Genomic DNA, 16,576 nt, shown 5'->3' with positions numbered 1-16,576 from the left:
AACAATGTAGTATGTTACACTGATGGCTCCCTTCTTGTAGATAGAGCTAGTGCTGGTGTATATTCTTGTGAGCTAAGGCTGAATCAGTTTTACTCATTTGGTAGACACTGCACCGTTTTTTTTTTCAGGCGGAAATATTTGCTCTTATGTGTTGAGTGTCATCAGCACTTCAACAGCGCGTTATGGGTAAAGCCATATGCTTCTGTTCAGAAAATCAAGCTGCTATAAAAACTCTTGCTTCGGCCAACTCAAGCTCGAAGCTTGTTATTGCATGTCAAACTCAAATTGAGGAACTGAATTCAGTCAACTCTTGTTTGGGAGCTGGACATTCTTCTATCGCTGGAAATAAATTGGCTGATGAGCTAGCTCGCAATGGAGCATCGCATGCCTTCATTGGCCCTGAGCCAGCCAATTTCGAAGTGCTGGGTGGAGATTCAGATAAATTCTTGGGCGGCAACTCAGCACAAGCAATATTGGAATAGTTTGGAGTTGAGTCGTCAAACAAAATTGTACATTACTGAGCCAGCTCCAAGGGTGGCGAAGCATTTGAAAAAATCTGCCAAACTAGTAGTCTCATGCAAGGAATCATTAAGATTCCATTACGAATTGTCTTGATCATTTTATGAAACTCATTATTCCTCTCGCTGGTGATTGGACCCAAATAAGACAAAATTTGCTTCTCAGCTCATGTATTTAAAGAGCATTTTATTTACACATTTTTTTTTTGAGCTTTCAAAACAAATCGATTCATGTTTCATAAGTTTATGGTATGGAAAATCTTGAAATCTAGAAAATTTCTTCAACGAAAAGAAATTTTCTCAATAAGAAACTAATGTTGTATCCACAATTGCCATCGTACTGAGCTCGTAAAATAAAAATCAGCGAAATACCACCCCGAGCAGAAATCACACGCTTCACTTATTTGTAAGAAAAGTTTCCGCTTTTCCGTCGAGTTACCCTCATAACGATCCATAATTCGCATCCGACCAATGTATCCCACTTGAAAGGGAATATGCCCGTCCGTCCCTTTCGCCCGAATCAAACGGAATAAGAAAAGGTTGATATCCCATCTAAATTTACTTAAAACGTGCTCAAAAATCACTCGCCGTAATACAATTTGATCCCACCCAGTAAGCTCATCACATGTAGGAGGACGACGACGATGATGATCCCTTCCTCTTTTCACGGCCAAACACCGCTCTTCGACATTCTAAGTCCTTGGACGATGACGACGACAGCCCAGATTTCCGTGGCGACCACTTCCCTTCTTTAATGTTTTGTGTGAGCGATGGAAAATAGGATGTGGGTAGTGGGATGCGGGTCATCCATTGAGTACGTCACACTATAAACGGAAAAAAGAAATCATCGTGCCGTTTTGACTCATATTCCGAACACTTAAGGCCACCAGTGACTTCAAATGCATCTGATTGGCATAAATTGGCTGATATTTGTGTAAATTTTAATTTCATCGCAAAGTCTAACTGTTTGCTGTTGGGTGTACCAATAATAATGTTGAAATAATTAGTTTTAGAATTGTTTTTACGTAAAAGTATGGAACAACATTTTGATTCAAATGGCGAACACTGTGTTCATTCTGTCTCATATTCAGAACACCTTGATTCAAATTCCGAACAGCACGAATAAATCGTATTCAAATAAATAATTTCGCAAATAAATTTATCTCAGCTTGTTCTACTGGTCTCGAACTAGAGAATCATCCATACTCCCGCGGTATAAACTATATTGGAGACGTTCAAATTGAATTGCAATTGACAGCCATTTCTCTGTTATTTGGTGACATATTTCAGCGAAACATTTCAACCAAATCGCCATACAAAAACCAAGTGTTCGGAATATGAGTCTGTTCGGAATTTGAGACAAAACGGTACTATGAAAATCAGTGCACATTGTAGGACCCTCGTAATGTGCGCACATAAAACATTCACAAGAAATAAAACAGTAGTTCTCAGTACTACTTTTTTACCTATTGATCCCTTTCGGATTTTTGTTTAGACCCATGCAGCCTCTAGCCCAGGCTCTTTGATTCAAGTGAGAAAACGAAGTGTGCCGCCAATCGTGGTTGGTTGTTCCGAATTTGGAGGGTTTAGGCAGGAGATCTTAAACTCCATTGGGGGAGTCAAGGTTTTCTTCAAAATCGCAAAGAAAGGAGACTGTCGCGTTTTTCCGGAAACTCTTAAAGATCGCGAACTTCTTCTCAAACATCTTGAAGAGAAGAAACACAATTATTTTACTTATGGCGACAAAACTAGATGTTTGTTCAAGGTAGTCTTGAGCGGTCTCTCAAGTGTTCTTTAGTACTTCAGGTTAAATTTATCAAAGAGCATTTTACCTATCTTTTTAGCCGGTATACAGGATTGCTCAACAAAGTACACTTGTACAAAGAAATGAATGTAATGCTTGAAATGAAGTTGAAATAAATGTAATGTGAAACATCGAAACTTTACGTGACGCACTTCATGGATGATCCCTAGATATGTGAACAAAAGAAAATCCAAAATCTAACCAACCGTGAACTGGGCTAAGATCCGGTCCCAACAGCATCAGCCCCAACGTCAGCACCATCACCGGCAGAGACCGAGGAGTATCGATGGGAAACGTAAATAACGGCATCGGGATTTTCGGCTTGCTTCGATGCGTTCGGAAAATGCGTGCGTTGAGATGCGGGTTTAGAGAGGGAACCGTATGTTTCTTCTTCGATTATTATCGGTCAGGATTGTTGAAGTTGGCTGTGGCAAATCCATACAAGCTTGAACAAAGGAAGGCAGGCTGAAGTCTGTTTTGGAAATTTTCTGATGCCAATCGAGTTTTAACTTCTTTTTTTTTCAAACAGCTATAAAGCACTAGGTCGAAATCAGATTTTCGATTTAATTTAATAAAAATTGTGAATATTAGTACACGTGAAAATCTTATTTCACACTTCTTGGAAAACACTGTCTTTGGATTTTATAAATTGATGTGTAAAGTCTTTCCAATTTCCACAGAATTTATCCTAGAAATAGCCACATCAAAGCTGCGTCATTCTCAAAAAGGAAAACACTCTTATCGTCACTCAAGACTGCGATTTGTTCCTTCCTTCTCCACATTCACTTTCACTTTTCAGTGGAATTACATTTCTTCCGCACAGTGCACAACAGGATCAAAGCAGTCCGTCTGCGAATGTTGTTCCGTTCGGTAACACAGTAGGCTACTTTTCACTCTTGGGCACTGGTTTTTCTTCGTTTTCACGGTTGGCTGGCTTGACCGGCGATGACGTTGATGACACTGATCAGCACTGTTGCTATACGCATAATTGTCCCATGTTACTTTTAATCGATATTGTTTTTTTTGCCATCAAATTATATACAGTCATATTGATATCGAGTTTTTGAATCTTAGCAAAAGTTAGTTTTCATGGTCTTTTGGAATGCTGTGTCACTGGTTTTGGGTTCTGTAATTCGATACCTCCCTGACTTGATGGTCCCTTCAATATCGAGCTATAAAAAGTAGACTTTATTTATGAAAAACACTAACAAAGTAAACAAACAAACGTTCAGTCGACCTAAACTCGAACTTACAAGGGTCCACCGACAAGGCCTACACGTCGTTCATAAAAGCGACAAAACTTTGCGTGACTTATTATGTAACCTTAAAGACAAAGTTCCACCCGATGAGCAATCGGGAGTTTACCGGATCCCATGTAAAGACTGTCCAGCAGTTTACATCGGCCAAACCCACAGAAAAGTAAGAGTTCGTCTCAAAGAACACAGAAATGCTGTAGCATCCAAAAAACATAACGAATCCAGTATGGCAGCTCATGCGTTAGATTCCAACCACGAAATAGATTGGGAAAGTGCGAAGCTCATCAAAAGTGTACGAAAAGCCTCGCACTTAAACGCATGGGAATCAATGTTCATCAGCAATAACCTAGGACCGCTGATGAATGAAGACGATCCTCCGATCGAACGCAATCAGTCGGACATTGTCCATCTACGGCACATCGCGCCCGAAACTGGTCGACAGAAAGGTAATTTTTAAGTTTTCTTGACAATAGTAAGAACTATAAGTGTTATGTCTTGTCTCGCGTCGCGTTTCGTGAATATCATAAACGATGATACAGTTTTTTTTTTTTTTTTCCTTTGAAACATCTGAAGAGACTAACCAGACAACCAGAAGTCGCTTAAGACAATAATACGTCGAATGTCATTTATTCGTACAAATAACATCACACCCGCAAATCAAATATTTTACGTTGTATTCAAAGATTGAATTACTTTGTAGAAAATCAATCAATTTTTATATTTGATTTATAATTTATTTAGATTATCTCATGAAAACAACATCAATCAAGCTGCCTTTATTGGCTACATAAAATGAGTTCTTTGTGTCGCAACTTTCATTACTTTTGCGAGGTTTACATGAGCTATTGAGATAATTTCGGAACGAATGTTTGCCTTAAGCTCGTCAATGGTCTGAGCTTCGCTGGCATACACTTTGCCTTTGAAAAAGCTCTACAAAATGAAGTCAGGGGAGTTAAATCAAGAACCTCAAATCCAAATCAAATGTCCCTTTTTTTTACATCAGACGTCCAGAGAATTTTCATTACAGAAACTAAACATTTTGGTTTATAGTGAGACGCGGAGCACAGCCTTATTGAAACCAGTAATCGCACAGAACTTTTTCACGAATTCGAAGGCATAATGAGTCAAAATCTAAGGATATCGATTTCTATCGACTGTTTGGCCCAATGAAAGTTTAGGCGGGAACGCTGGCCATTTAGACATGGAATGGCGATTCATGCATCTCGAATAGATTTTCTGTCATGTTAATGCGGCCAGACGGTACCTGCTGACCACGATTTTGTTTTTCAAGGATATGAACAACACCGTTAACACAACTAAGAAACTATTTTCAATATGAAGTGTCACTATTGTGGCGCGTTGTTTTGTTTTCGATTATTCATGGTTAAAATTAAACTAAAATGAAGTTTTCAACTATATTTTACCAAATTGATCGATTTATATTTGTCAAAGTAATTCATTGTTTACATACTGACATAAAAGATGGCGCACCCTGTATTGAGAATTAAATTGTTTGATTGACGAGTTTGATCGCATAAATCAATATATACTGAGTTCGTTCGCACATTTTGTTCCGTCCCGTATACAAGTACAATGTAAGTTGGTTCAATCCGTGGCAGCTGTCAAATCCCTTGTGTTATCATAAATAAAGTCGCATAAAGATACCGATATTTTCACAATAAAATCGATACCCCGGCATTGCATGTCAATCTTCGTCGTGCGTGCATATCGCCCCTACTTGTGTACGTAGAAGGCCGTTTCACGACATCTTATGCGTGTAGCTTTGCATATATAAGCATCGCATAACGAAAAAGGTGACGTACATTATGGTTGTCTGGAGATTCACGAATGTTAATTAAATGCCAACTTTAGAAAAAATAAGAACAAAGGGCCCAGATAGCCGTAGCGGTAAACGCGCAGCTATTCAGCAAGACCGAGCTGAGGGTCGTGGGTTCGAATCCCACCGGTCGAGGATCTTTTCGGGTTGGAAATTTTCTCAGGGCATAGAGTATCTTCGTACCTGCCACACGATATACGCATGCAAAAATGGTCATTGGCATAGTAAGCTCTCAGTTAATAACTGTGGAAGTGCTCATAAGAACACTAAGCTGAGAAGCAGGCTCTGACCCAGTGGGGACTTAACGCCAGAAAGAAGAAGAAGAAGAAAAATGCTCAAAATCATGCACTTTTTAGTAGCGTTTCAAAACGTGTTTTTATCGATATGATGTCTTCGAATGAAAACTTTAATAAATGAACAAATCTCAAAACATCGATTTTTTCGAATATTTTCAAATTTTGAGATTTTTGATGAAACAATAGTTTCCAAAACTGAGGTAGGAGAACTTACGTATTGTCGGCAGCCTAAGCAGCTGAACTTTTAAGAGGGCGATTTTACGCAACAATAGAGCACAACAACTAGCAGCAGACACCTTAACTACACTTGAGCACTCTTCATTTGTTAATTATTATACACAAAACACTATTTTATTCTCTTAATCTTCTATTTTTCCTCACCAAAGTCACGAGGCACTTGTTCTTTTATCGGCAATGCAATTACTATTGTCGGCAACAAAAATGTTCACTTCGGCAATCCAAAACTGCACAAAAACTAGTTTAAGTATTGGTAACATTTCGTATTTGTTGACAAATCCTGAATATAAACGTCATTCATTATGTTCTACTTGTTGAAAGGGCCAATGCAGCAAAATACACACTACACTGAGAACATAATTGCAGTTATAAATAGAATAGCAAAGAGTCAAATTGAATACACAACGCCACTAAATGTATGCAGACTAAGGCACCTTTCACAAATTACGTAACGCTCTAGGGGTAGGGGAGTAGGCTCAAACGTTGCGGCTCAAACACAAAAAAATATTTTTTTCATGCAAAGACCGTTGCGGAGGAGGGAATGGTTGAAAATTGTACATTTTAACGTTATGTCATAAATGGACGCTGCCTAATTTCGTTTTCATTTATTTTATCTAATATTTTTTGTATTCAATCTCATTATGGCAGCATTTCGGCTGTAAAAATTGCCATGTCATGATCTTGCAGCAAGTGCGAATCCAGCCTAGAAGTTGCAGCGTAACGTCATGGTTAATTGATTCATAATATTGTGCTCTGCAAGAAAAATCCACGGAACACGATTATCGGATTACTTGAATTTCAGAGTTGCGTTTGAATGGGTTACATGCATGCCCCTATTCGCTACTCACACTACTGTTTATTAGACAATTTACACAATTTACACCGTCTTCAGTCATAGGCTGCACAGACTGAACATAACTAACATTAGACAACGGACATACGGAGCGACCAATGGAGCAGTGAAGAATTTATCGTTTGATGAAAAGTTTTGTCCGACTGGAGCGGGCATCGAACCCACACTCCTTAGCACAATACGCCTAAAAGGTGCACGGCTACGAAACTACCGAGGGGTGGCTTATTTTTCAAAACCTCTCAAAACCAAAAATTCTTGTACTCTAATGAAATTGAATCATATTAGAAGAGAAACCTCAAAGTTTGAGCCAAAAATATCAAGATTTAGAGGGGGGCAAGCGTCTTGAAGGTAAATTTTCAAATTATAAAAAAATGGCCTTCAGTGAAGTCACCATAACTTCGGTAATTTCTAACCAATTTTGAAATTTTCAGCACCATTATCATAAAAACTAAATTTATGAAAACTTTGTAGAAAATCACTTTACTCTAAATTTTACTAAAATAATATCTTTGTTTGACCATAACTTCATAAATACTCAACCGATTTCAAATATTTTTGCATGGTTTAGAAGCTTACTTAGTTAATTTCATACTCTTCATTCGACACATTTTACTAAAAAAAATGGTTTGACCAAGTTATTCAACAAAAACTGCACAAAACCATGATTTCTTAACGAAAAACGTCATTTTTTTATATTTATCAGTTAAACAATATTTCTAAAGCTGAAACTGGTTTTCCTCATTTGATAAACCTTTGGAAAGGACTTGTCAACAATTTTTAAATAATTTTGAAAAAATAAAATTTTTGCTCATGTTTAAAATATATATGAACTATTCAACTCGTAATTAAAACAAAATGCTTCATAAACACAAGTTTAATAAGAAAAATGTATTTTTTGGCGAAAAAAAACATAAATAATCCAAAGAAATTCGATTTTTTTTTAAATGATGTATTTGGGTAGTTTTTGTTACAAAACTAAGCCAAAACCATTTTTTAGAAACATATGAACAGTATGGAAACAACTATTTTTTGCTTCAAAAACATGTACAGTCGAAGCTCGTTATAACGACCGCTTTAACCTATGCGTACCCAACGTCTGTTTTTGAGGATTTTCAAATCTTCAATCTTCTGTCAAAAAGTCATTATCCAACCGATTTTCTTGAAACCAATGGCATGCGATCCAGATTTGTCTAAATTTGCAAGGGCCGCAAAACGGAACCGGTTCACCTAATGGTTCCGGAGTTATTCCGGATTCCGTTGGGGTCAGAACCTGTCGAAATACGAATTTTCAAACAATTTAACTTCTTTACTCGTGCTATTCGATATTTTTATACATAAAACACTATCAATATATACAACCATATACAATTAAGTGTTAATGACCTCTTTGGACAGGACAATCCGTTTACTTGTGCCAGATATGTTCCGGAAGTCCTGGGGGAGGTGGTCATTCCCACAATGTTATCAGAACCATTCGTGCGACACCTCAATCTTCATGATTTGTCAAATAAAGAGTGGCAATGGTCATTAGGAAGTTCAACGACCATTCGGGATTGACCTGGTCACACCGGACATGTTCCGAACACCCTGGCGGAAGTGGCCAATTCCACAATGCTGTATAAACCGTTCTTGCGACATATCAAACTTCATGATTTGTGGAAACAAGAACGAAAATATATGTTCTGGATATCCATGACCTTTCTGGACCGGGGTACACCGGACATATTCCGGATACCTCGAGGAAAATGGCCATTTTCTAAGTTTTTCCAAAAAAAAATTGTTAAACACCTCAAAAATCACAATTCATCAAATAATGAGTGGAAATGATCATTCAAAACTTAAACGATCATTTAGGTTTGAACTAATTACATCTGACAAGTTTCAAACGCTCTGGCGAAAATAGCCAATTCCAAAATGTATAAACCTATACAAACCGTTCAAGCAACATATCACTCATCATGGCTGGCGAAAACGATAGTGTTAAGTGATATATTTGCAATTATAACGTGAATTTCTTGTTTGTTATCAGATAATTTTAAAAATATTATTATTTTGACAATGGTGGTATGATTTTATCTTGAACGGTTATAGATAATTCCAACGTATCTAATCGAAGCTTCGCAAGTTCAATAGCCAACTATTTTGCCAGCCAATAAAAGAATTTACGTTTTCTTCTCTTATAATTGGGACAATAATTAGGATTCGCAGTCGTGAAAAGAAAATAGGCATTATGTCTGCAAATTGTTTAACCCACTACGGAGACTTCGAAAGCTAACGCTGGGTAGATTTTTTTTTTTTTTGCACAGAGTTGTTATTTTCGCTGGTGTCAAATGAAAACTACCTAATGATAGCTATGTTAGTTAACCCAAATTTGGGTTATCCCACGGAAGAGCCGAATTGCGATAGAAGAAGTTGAGGTGAAGATGAATCGAAGTCAAACCTCAAATTTTCAAGAGCACAAATCTGGAGAACCGAACACTCGTTTATGTTGTTAACTTAATCGATTGGTCACCACCAGCTTGTGACCAATCCATTAAGTTTTCAGCTTAAATTGATGTTTTGTTATCCAGATTTGTGCTCTTGACAATTCGAGCTTTGGCTTCGATTCATTTTCATCTTAAAGTTGGGTTGATTTGTGGCTCCGCATACAGTCAATGAAGAGATCAACATAGGGATGTTCCCGATTCGATACGATTATTGAATCAAAGTATAGACATCACCGATATATTAATTTGAATTATTGATATATCGAAATATCATATGATATAAGTAAAGTGCGAAGTTTGTTTTTAAGTTTCCTCGCAATAAAATCGTGTGCGATATTTCGATCGAAAATATCAATATCACCCGTATATTGAGTAGAAAATATCGATATAAAAATATTGAAAACAAAATATCCATATTCGGATGTTTTATAAAAATCGAAACAGAAATGAAGAAGATTCTTCATTCAATTGCCCATTGCACGGTGATGTCACCAGAAAATCGCTCTCTTTCTCTGCTTTGAGAAATCTAAAAACAACGGTGGCAGTACCTGTCAACTTTGACAGGTTCTGGCATCGTTGTTTTCAAGTTTTGTTAAAGAGCAAAAGAGAGATAATTTCACCGAAAAATGAGCAATAGGTCACTTCACAGTGATATTCTTTCTCTTTCATTCTTCTAGAAAATTCATTCGACAGGAGCTGTTTCTTGTTTTTTAGTTTCCCATAGGAGAGAAAGAGAACAAAGTTTGCCCAGAGAACCAGAAGTCGCAAAAAAGTTCACGTAATAACTCGTTTATTCATAAAAATCACATCAAACTCGCAAAACACGGTGGATAAAATCGTCAGATTGATGAGTTTCCTCGCATTTTTTTTAAGTTCGTGTGTACATTTTGTTTCGTCCCGTACACTCGTACAAAGAAAATCGAATCAATCCGTAGCAGCTGTCAAATCAACATTTGTTATCATAAGTTAAGTCGCATAAGACCACAGGTTAGTTCGGTAGAAAATTTATAAACTCGCACTGTATGCTATCATTCATCACATAATAAATGCACTTTTGTACGTAGAAGGCCTTTTCGCGACATCTTATAAGTGAAATGTTGCACACACAAAGCCTCCAGATGATTTCGTTATACGTACATTTTGGTTTCATGGGTGACTACTACAAGCGATCATTCTATCCATGTTTCAATGAAGCATTGTGCGCTACTCGGGTTATCCGAATTTTGTTCGATATGGCCACAAACCATCTGAAACGTTTACAATTTCATCTAAACGAAGAATAATCTCTGAGGTACACATGAATAGTTTTGGACAAACTGAGCTAATGACCACTTCTCTTGAAGCAACCAGATTGTATACAAAGGAACCAGTCCTGATTGGTCCTGAAACCGATGTAAAATGTCGCAAAAAAAATGAAATTTGATATGTCGCATAAACAGTATTGTGGAATTGGCCACTTCCGCCAGGCCGTACGGAACATATCTGGTGCGGCCAGGTCAATCCTGAATGGTCGTTGAACTATCAAAGGACCATTTCCACTCATTATTTGATGAATTGTGATTTTTGAGGTGTTTTACAATTTTTTTTTGGAAAAATCTTAGAAAATGGCCATTTTCCTCGAGGTATCCGGAATATGTCCGGTGTACCCCGGTCCAGAAAGGTCATGGATATCCAGAACATATATTTTCGTTCTTGTTTCCACAAATCATGAAGTTTGATATGTCGCAAGAACGGTTTATACAGCATTGTGGAATTGGCCACTTCCGCCAGGGTGTTCGGAACATGTCCGGTGTGACCAGGTCAATCCCGAATGGTCGTTGAACTTCCTAATGACCATTGCCACTCTTTATTTGACAAATCATGAAGATTGAGGTGTCGCACGAATGGTTCTGATAACATTGTGGGAATGACCACCTCCCCCAGGACTTCCGGAACATATCTGGCACAAGTAAACGGATTGTCCTGTCCAAAGAGGTCATTAACACTTAATTGTATATGGTTGTATATATTGATAGTGTTTTATGTATAAAAATATCGAATAGCACGAGTAAAGAAGTTAAATTGTTTGAAAATTCATATTTCGACAGGTTCTGACCCCAACGGAATCCGGAATAACTCCGGAACCATTAGGTGAACCGGTTCCGTTTTGCGGCCCTTGCAAATTTAGACAAATCTGGATCGCATGCCATTGGTTTCAAAAAAATTGGTTGGATAATGATTTTTTGACAGCTGATTGAAGATTTGAAAACCCACAAAAACAGACGTTGGGTACACATAGGTTAATAGCGACAAAAGTTCTCTATAGCGACATTTTTCGGTCCCTTGAAAAAGATTTTAATGTTATCACTATTCTCTATAACGACATTTCTCTATTACGACGCTCCCTTGCCATGTCGTTATAACAAGCTTCGACTGTACCAATATTTGAAATAGGTTGAGTATTTATGAAGTTATGGTCAAACAAATATGAATTTTCCAGTAAAATGAAGAAAAATTTCGAGAAAACTACTTCAACAAAGATTTGTTTCGATTTAAGACAAATTTGATGTTCTACAAAGTTTTCATAAATTTTATTTTGAAGATAATGATGCTAAAAGTTTCGAAATTGGCGAGAAATAACCGAAGTTATGGTGAGTTCACTGAAGGCCATTTTTTTATAACTTGAAAATTCACCTTCAAGACGCATGTGCCACCCCTAAATTGATAATAGGATAAGAGATAGAATTTCAGTAAAGTACATAATATTAAGTTTTCAGTCTGTGTGACCTGTAGTCAAAGACGGTGAATAAATATATATAAAAATCTTAATATTTTTGGCTCAAACTTTGCGGTTTTTTTTTTTAATATGATTTAAATTCGTAAGAGCACACGAATTTTTAGTTTTGAGAACTTTTGGAAAATAAGCCGCACCCTAGTGTCTATGCGCAAAAAATCGCTAAAAGGTAACGCAAAATTGAAAATTATACGGGCTATTTTTACATGTTTTTTACGTTCATGTTATTCTCAGTGTATGAGAAAATCAGAATAGGCCCTTTGCAAATCAATGCACTTAAGACTTGACACAAAATCACCATCCTCTGATTTCCTGTAGAACAACAGGAGTGTTGCCAAAATGGTTTACCTATTGAAAGACGTATGTTTTCTATGTTTCTCAGTATATTGAAGTTTATGCGCTACAATCTTCAGATACGGAAAGTATTGAAAGGCTCAATTATTACCAATACATGCTTTTTTGCATAATTCCAATGCGTTAATTAGTTGTGTTCATTTTTTTCAATGAATTTAAATTGTGAATAAAAAATACACCGCGATTGAATATGGTTTTCTGGCAACCTATTCCCGTAATAACAAGTGATTGCCGAGAAAAGCAAAGTGCATTAATTTTAATTTGTTATTCAGAACATAAAACTTCAGTATTTTCGAGTGTATTATAGACTAATCAAAAGTTTAATAGTGCATGAGTGATCGGTGCGTAGCTTTTGTGACAAATTGGTATTGGAGCGGAGAATTGGACCTTTCAAAGTGGTGAGTTTTTCTTAAGCTGTTCTTGTGTTGTTTTATTCGGCAGCTCACGAATGACGATAATTTCGTAAGCATTTATTTCATTCAATGATAAAACCCATGTTATATCATATTTTTGTGAAAGATGAGGTTTACATGGAAGATTATAGTTCAAGGAATATATTGAGTACATTGAAGGTAACTCTTGTTCCGTAGATACATTTTAACAAGGAAGATAAGTTAGTGCTGCCGAAAATACCCACAGGGTGCCGAAGCCATCATTTACCCTAAATAATTAAAATTTACATATTTTTGGAAATGAATAGGGTTCTTAATGGTTCTAAAATACAAACAAGATTTGTGTAGTTTGTTTTTGGTAAAAAAGGCAATTTTTCATGGTTTTGTTGTTATAAAGGAGGCAAATAGATGCAAGTCGTTTTTAAGGTGAAACAGTTTGGAATCAATTTCTAAGATTGCACTAAAACTTCTAAGGCACAAATCTCGCGAAAAAAGCATCCAACAACAGTGCACTTTTTATTTTGGCTTTGTGCACTAGCAGAAAGCTTAAAATAAGAAGATCAGAATCGTTTGCCAACTATTTCTCCAGTTTTGTGCCTTTGAAAACGTGAGTAGGGGCACAAGTCGGCCATTGTGCCGGCCATCTTCGGATTCCGAGATGTTTCACCTTAAGTCGTCAACCAGTTCGGACGCGTTTGTTAATTGCTCCAGCCCACCTGTGCGCGTTTTCATTTGTGATTAAATTTTTATTACATCAGCTTTTAGTAGCTACAGGTGCCGTGCGCGATATTATTTATAATCGAATCAGTTTTTTTTTGTCACGCGTAATGAGTTGCGAAATTTGTGCTTGCGACACTTCTGTCGACTCGGTCTTGTGGTCATGTGTAGGCTGCCCGCGGAAGTTCCATGCAAACTGCATTGGTGTTACCGTGCAGAGGGGTTCACTGCGGAGGAGAGACAGGAAGGTAGTGGACGTTAACTCTTACGTACTACCATGCTGTGAATCCTGTCAAGAGCTAATTCAGGCGAAATTAGATTTTAACGGACTATTGGAGCAACAAAAAGTTCTCGAAAAACAGCTGAATGCCAATACGGAAGTGATGCACAGACTCTCGCTTCATCAAGAAAAACCCAATGTTGTCCACGAAGCTATCGAAGGTATGGAGATTTTGCTTACTAGCGTAAGAAATGAGCTGGCAGCAATAAATAAAAACAGCAGCTTGGCTGGGAGTGTCGTTGCCATCAAGAATCATATTACCGGTCTTCTTGATACCGCAATAACGGCAACTACTGAAAATATGTACTCCACGCTAAAAACGGTGACATCCGATATATCTACTGACCTGCGCAACATAAATGATGAAATTAGCCATTTAAGTCAATTATAAATTGACACAGCGGCAAGTTGCGCGATGAATTCAAATCCAATGTTGGGGCTGGACATCCTCGATGAATTAAAGTCTTTGTCCGCAAATATATTGACAAACAAAAATACGTCGGCTCCACCATCAATAGAATATCCAAGTTTGGAAGCCGAATTGAATAATAAAATTGCTGAGGTATCAGGATGGCGACTAATTGGAAACAGAAAAGTTTGGAAAGCCGATTGGACGCAATATGACATGCGCCAAAGCTTTCACAAAAGGCAGCAAAATATGGCCGATAAAGCAAAAAAGCGTAGAAAGCAGAGAATCAGGAACGCTAACAAAAATTGTAATAAGAACAACATTAACAACAACAACGTGAACATTAATCACCATTGCCGTAATAATGTCCCATCCAAAATTCATCACAAAGTAAGCAAACAACAGAATAACAATCACGGAAATTTCGCCTTCAACAATAACCACGAAAGGAGTCATCAACTTCCTCCTGACAGAGAGCTTCTTGCGGCAGCGAAACATCATTTCTCTAGACCGCCAACAAATTATCGACCAACCATGCAGTTTAAAAGAGGAGAAATTTTAAACCCATATCCGGCGAGGGAGGCGCCCCGGCAGTCCGTTGCAGTACCACCCCCGAACTGGACGACGGAAGGATCTTCAACTGGTGGATCTTGTGAAGCATGCGGTGCATGCCGGCATTCGTGTTTTCTACGGAATTGACGGACCCCTCAGAGGCAGAAAATAATTCAATTCAACCCGGTGAAGCTAATCAGCATTTGGTAACAAATAATAATGACAATTCACCATATGGTTTAACAGACTTAAATAACGAACTACCAATAATTTCTTCTGAAACACAGCCAACTGAAATTTTAATCTATTGTCAGAACTTTAATCGCATGAAAAGTGCTTTTAAAATTAATGAAATTCATAAAAATATATTAAGTTCATCGTACTCAATCATATTGGGTACAGAAACAAGTTGGAATGATGATGTGAAAAGTGAAGAAATTTTTGGTAGCAATTACAACGTATTTCGCAATGATCGTGACTTACTTTTGACACAAAGAAGATCGGGCGGAGGAGTCGTCGTTGCAATATCATCAAATTTCAGTTCTGAAATCATTGATTCACCTAAATTTAAAGAATTTGAGCATGTGTGGGTTAAATCAAATATTGGTAATGAAACTCATATTTTTGTATCAGTTTACTTTCCCCCAGATCAGGCTTGTAAGTCAACATACGAGAGTTTTTTCCTGATAGCAGAAGAAATCATAACTCAACTTCCTCCCGAAAACAAGGTGCATATTTATGGCGATTTCAATCAACGTAATGCAGATTTCATTCCTGATTTTGAAAACGAGAGTATTCTACTCCCTGTTGTTGGCGATAATGAAACTTTGCAATTTATTTTTGACAAAACTGCATCCTTAGGCCTTAATCAAATAAATCACGTAAAAAATAAACAAAACTGTTACCTAGATTTTTTATTGACAAATATGCATGAAGATTTCTGTGTAAGTGAGTCAATTTCACCATTATGGAAAAATGAAGCGTTTCACACGGCAATAGAATATTCTATGTTTATGCATATTTATCATACTCCTCACGAATATGTGTATGAGAATATTTTCGATTATAGTAGAGCCAATTATACTAATATTAGATTAAAATTAGATAACGCAAATTGGCAATCTGTTTTGAGAAATCAAAATAATATTGAATGTGCAATAGAAATCTTTTACAATTCATTGTGGGAAACCATTAGGGAGGAAGTACCTGTTAAGAAGAGACGAAGGAATCACAACTCAAAAAATCCAATTTGGTTCAACAAGCAAATCATAAATTTGAAAAATCGAAAACAAAAAGCTCACAAAGTTTACAGAAGATATAAAAAACCAGACGATTTAGAAAAATATTTGGTTATTTGCGACCAACTCAATTTAGCCATTTCTACAGCACTTACCGAGTACAACATAAAAACTGAAAATGAAATAAAGTCATGTCCAAAGAATTTTTTCAATTACGTTAAAACTAAACTCAAATCGTGCAACTTTCCATCAACAATGACTTTGGATGAAAAAGTAGGAAATAATTCTGAAGATATTTGCAATCTTTTCGCAAAATTTTTTCAAGAAAATTATTCAACATTTTCGGAAAACGATCGAGATTATTCTTACTTTTCACATTTTGCTGACTTTCCGAGTGATGTTGGCGTTAATTCTATAATTGTTCAAGACATTTTGTTTGGTCTTAAAAATTTGGACGCCACTAAAGGATCAGGGCCAGATGAAATTCCACCCGGATTCATTAAAAACTTAGCAACTGAACTCACAACTCCATTATTTTGGTTATTCAATATGTCTCTTCAAACTGGTCAATTTC

General features: G+C 36.9%; 2 protein-coding genes across 3 annotated transcripts in view; one reads left to right on the top strand and one right to left on the bottom strand.

Moving 5' to 3' along the window:
* The window catches only part of LOC5577804 (serine-rich adhesin for platelets), a 572,874-nt gene that overhangs the window by 235,215 nt on the left and 321,083 nt on the right, over positions 1-16,576 (top strand). The window lies entirely within an intron of this gene.
* The window catches only part of LOC5575041, a 52,376-nt gene that overhangs the window by 30,618 nt on the left and 5,182 nt on the right, over positions 1-16,576 (bottom strand). Inside the window, exon 2 of the mRNA XM_001661721.2 lies at positions 2,529-3,298. Within this exon, the coding sequence (XP_001661771.2) occupies positions 2,529-2,631 (103 nt within the window). The 5' untranslated portion in view covers positions 2,632-3,298. The remainder of the gene's footprint in view (positions 1-2,528; positions 3,299-16,576) is intronic.

This window comes from Aedes aegypti, chromosome 2 (assembly GCF_002204515.2).
Source record: "Aedes aegypti strain LVP_AGWG chromosome 2, AaegL5.0 Primary Assembly, whole genome shotgun sequence".
Taxonomy (NCBI): domain Eukaryota; kingdom Metazoa; phylum Arthropoda; class Insecta; order Diptera; family Culicidae; genus Aedes; species Aedes aegypti.
This window is presented reverse-complemented; position numbering and strand designations above follow the sequence as displayed.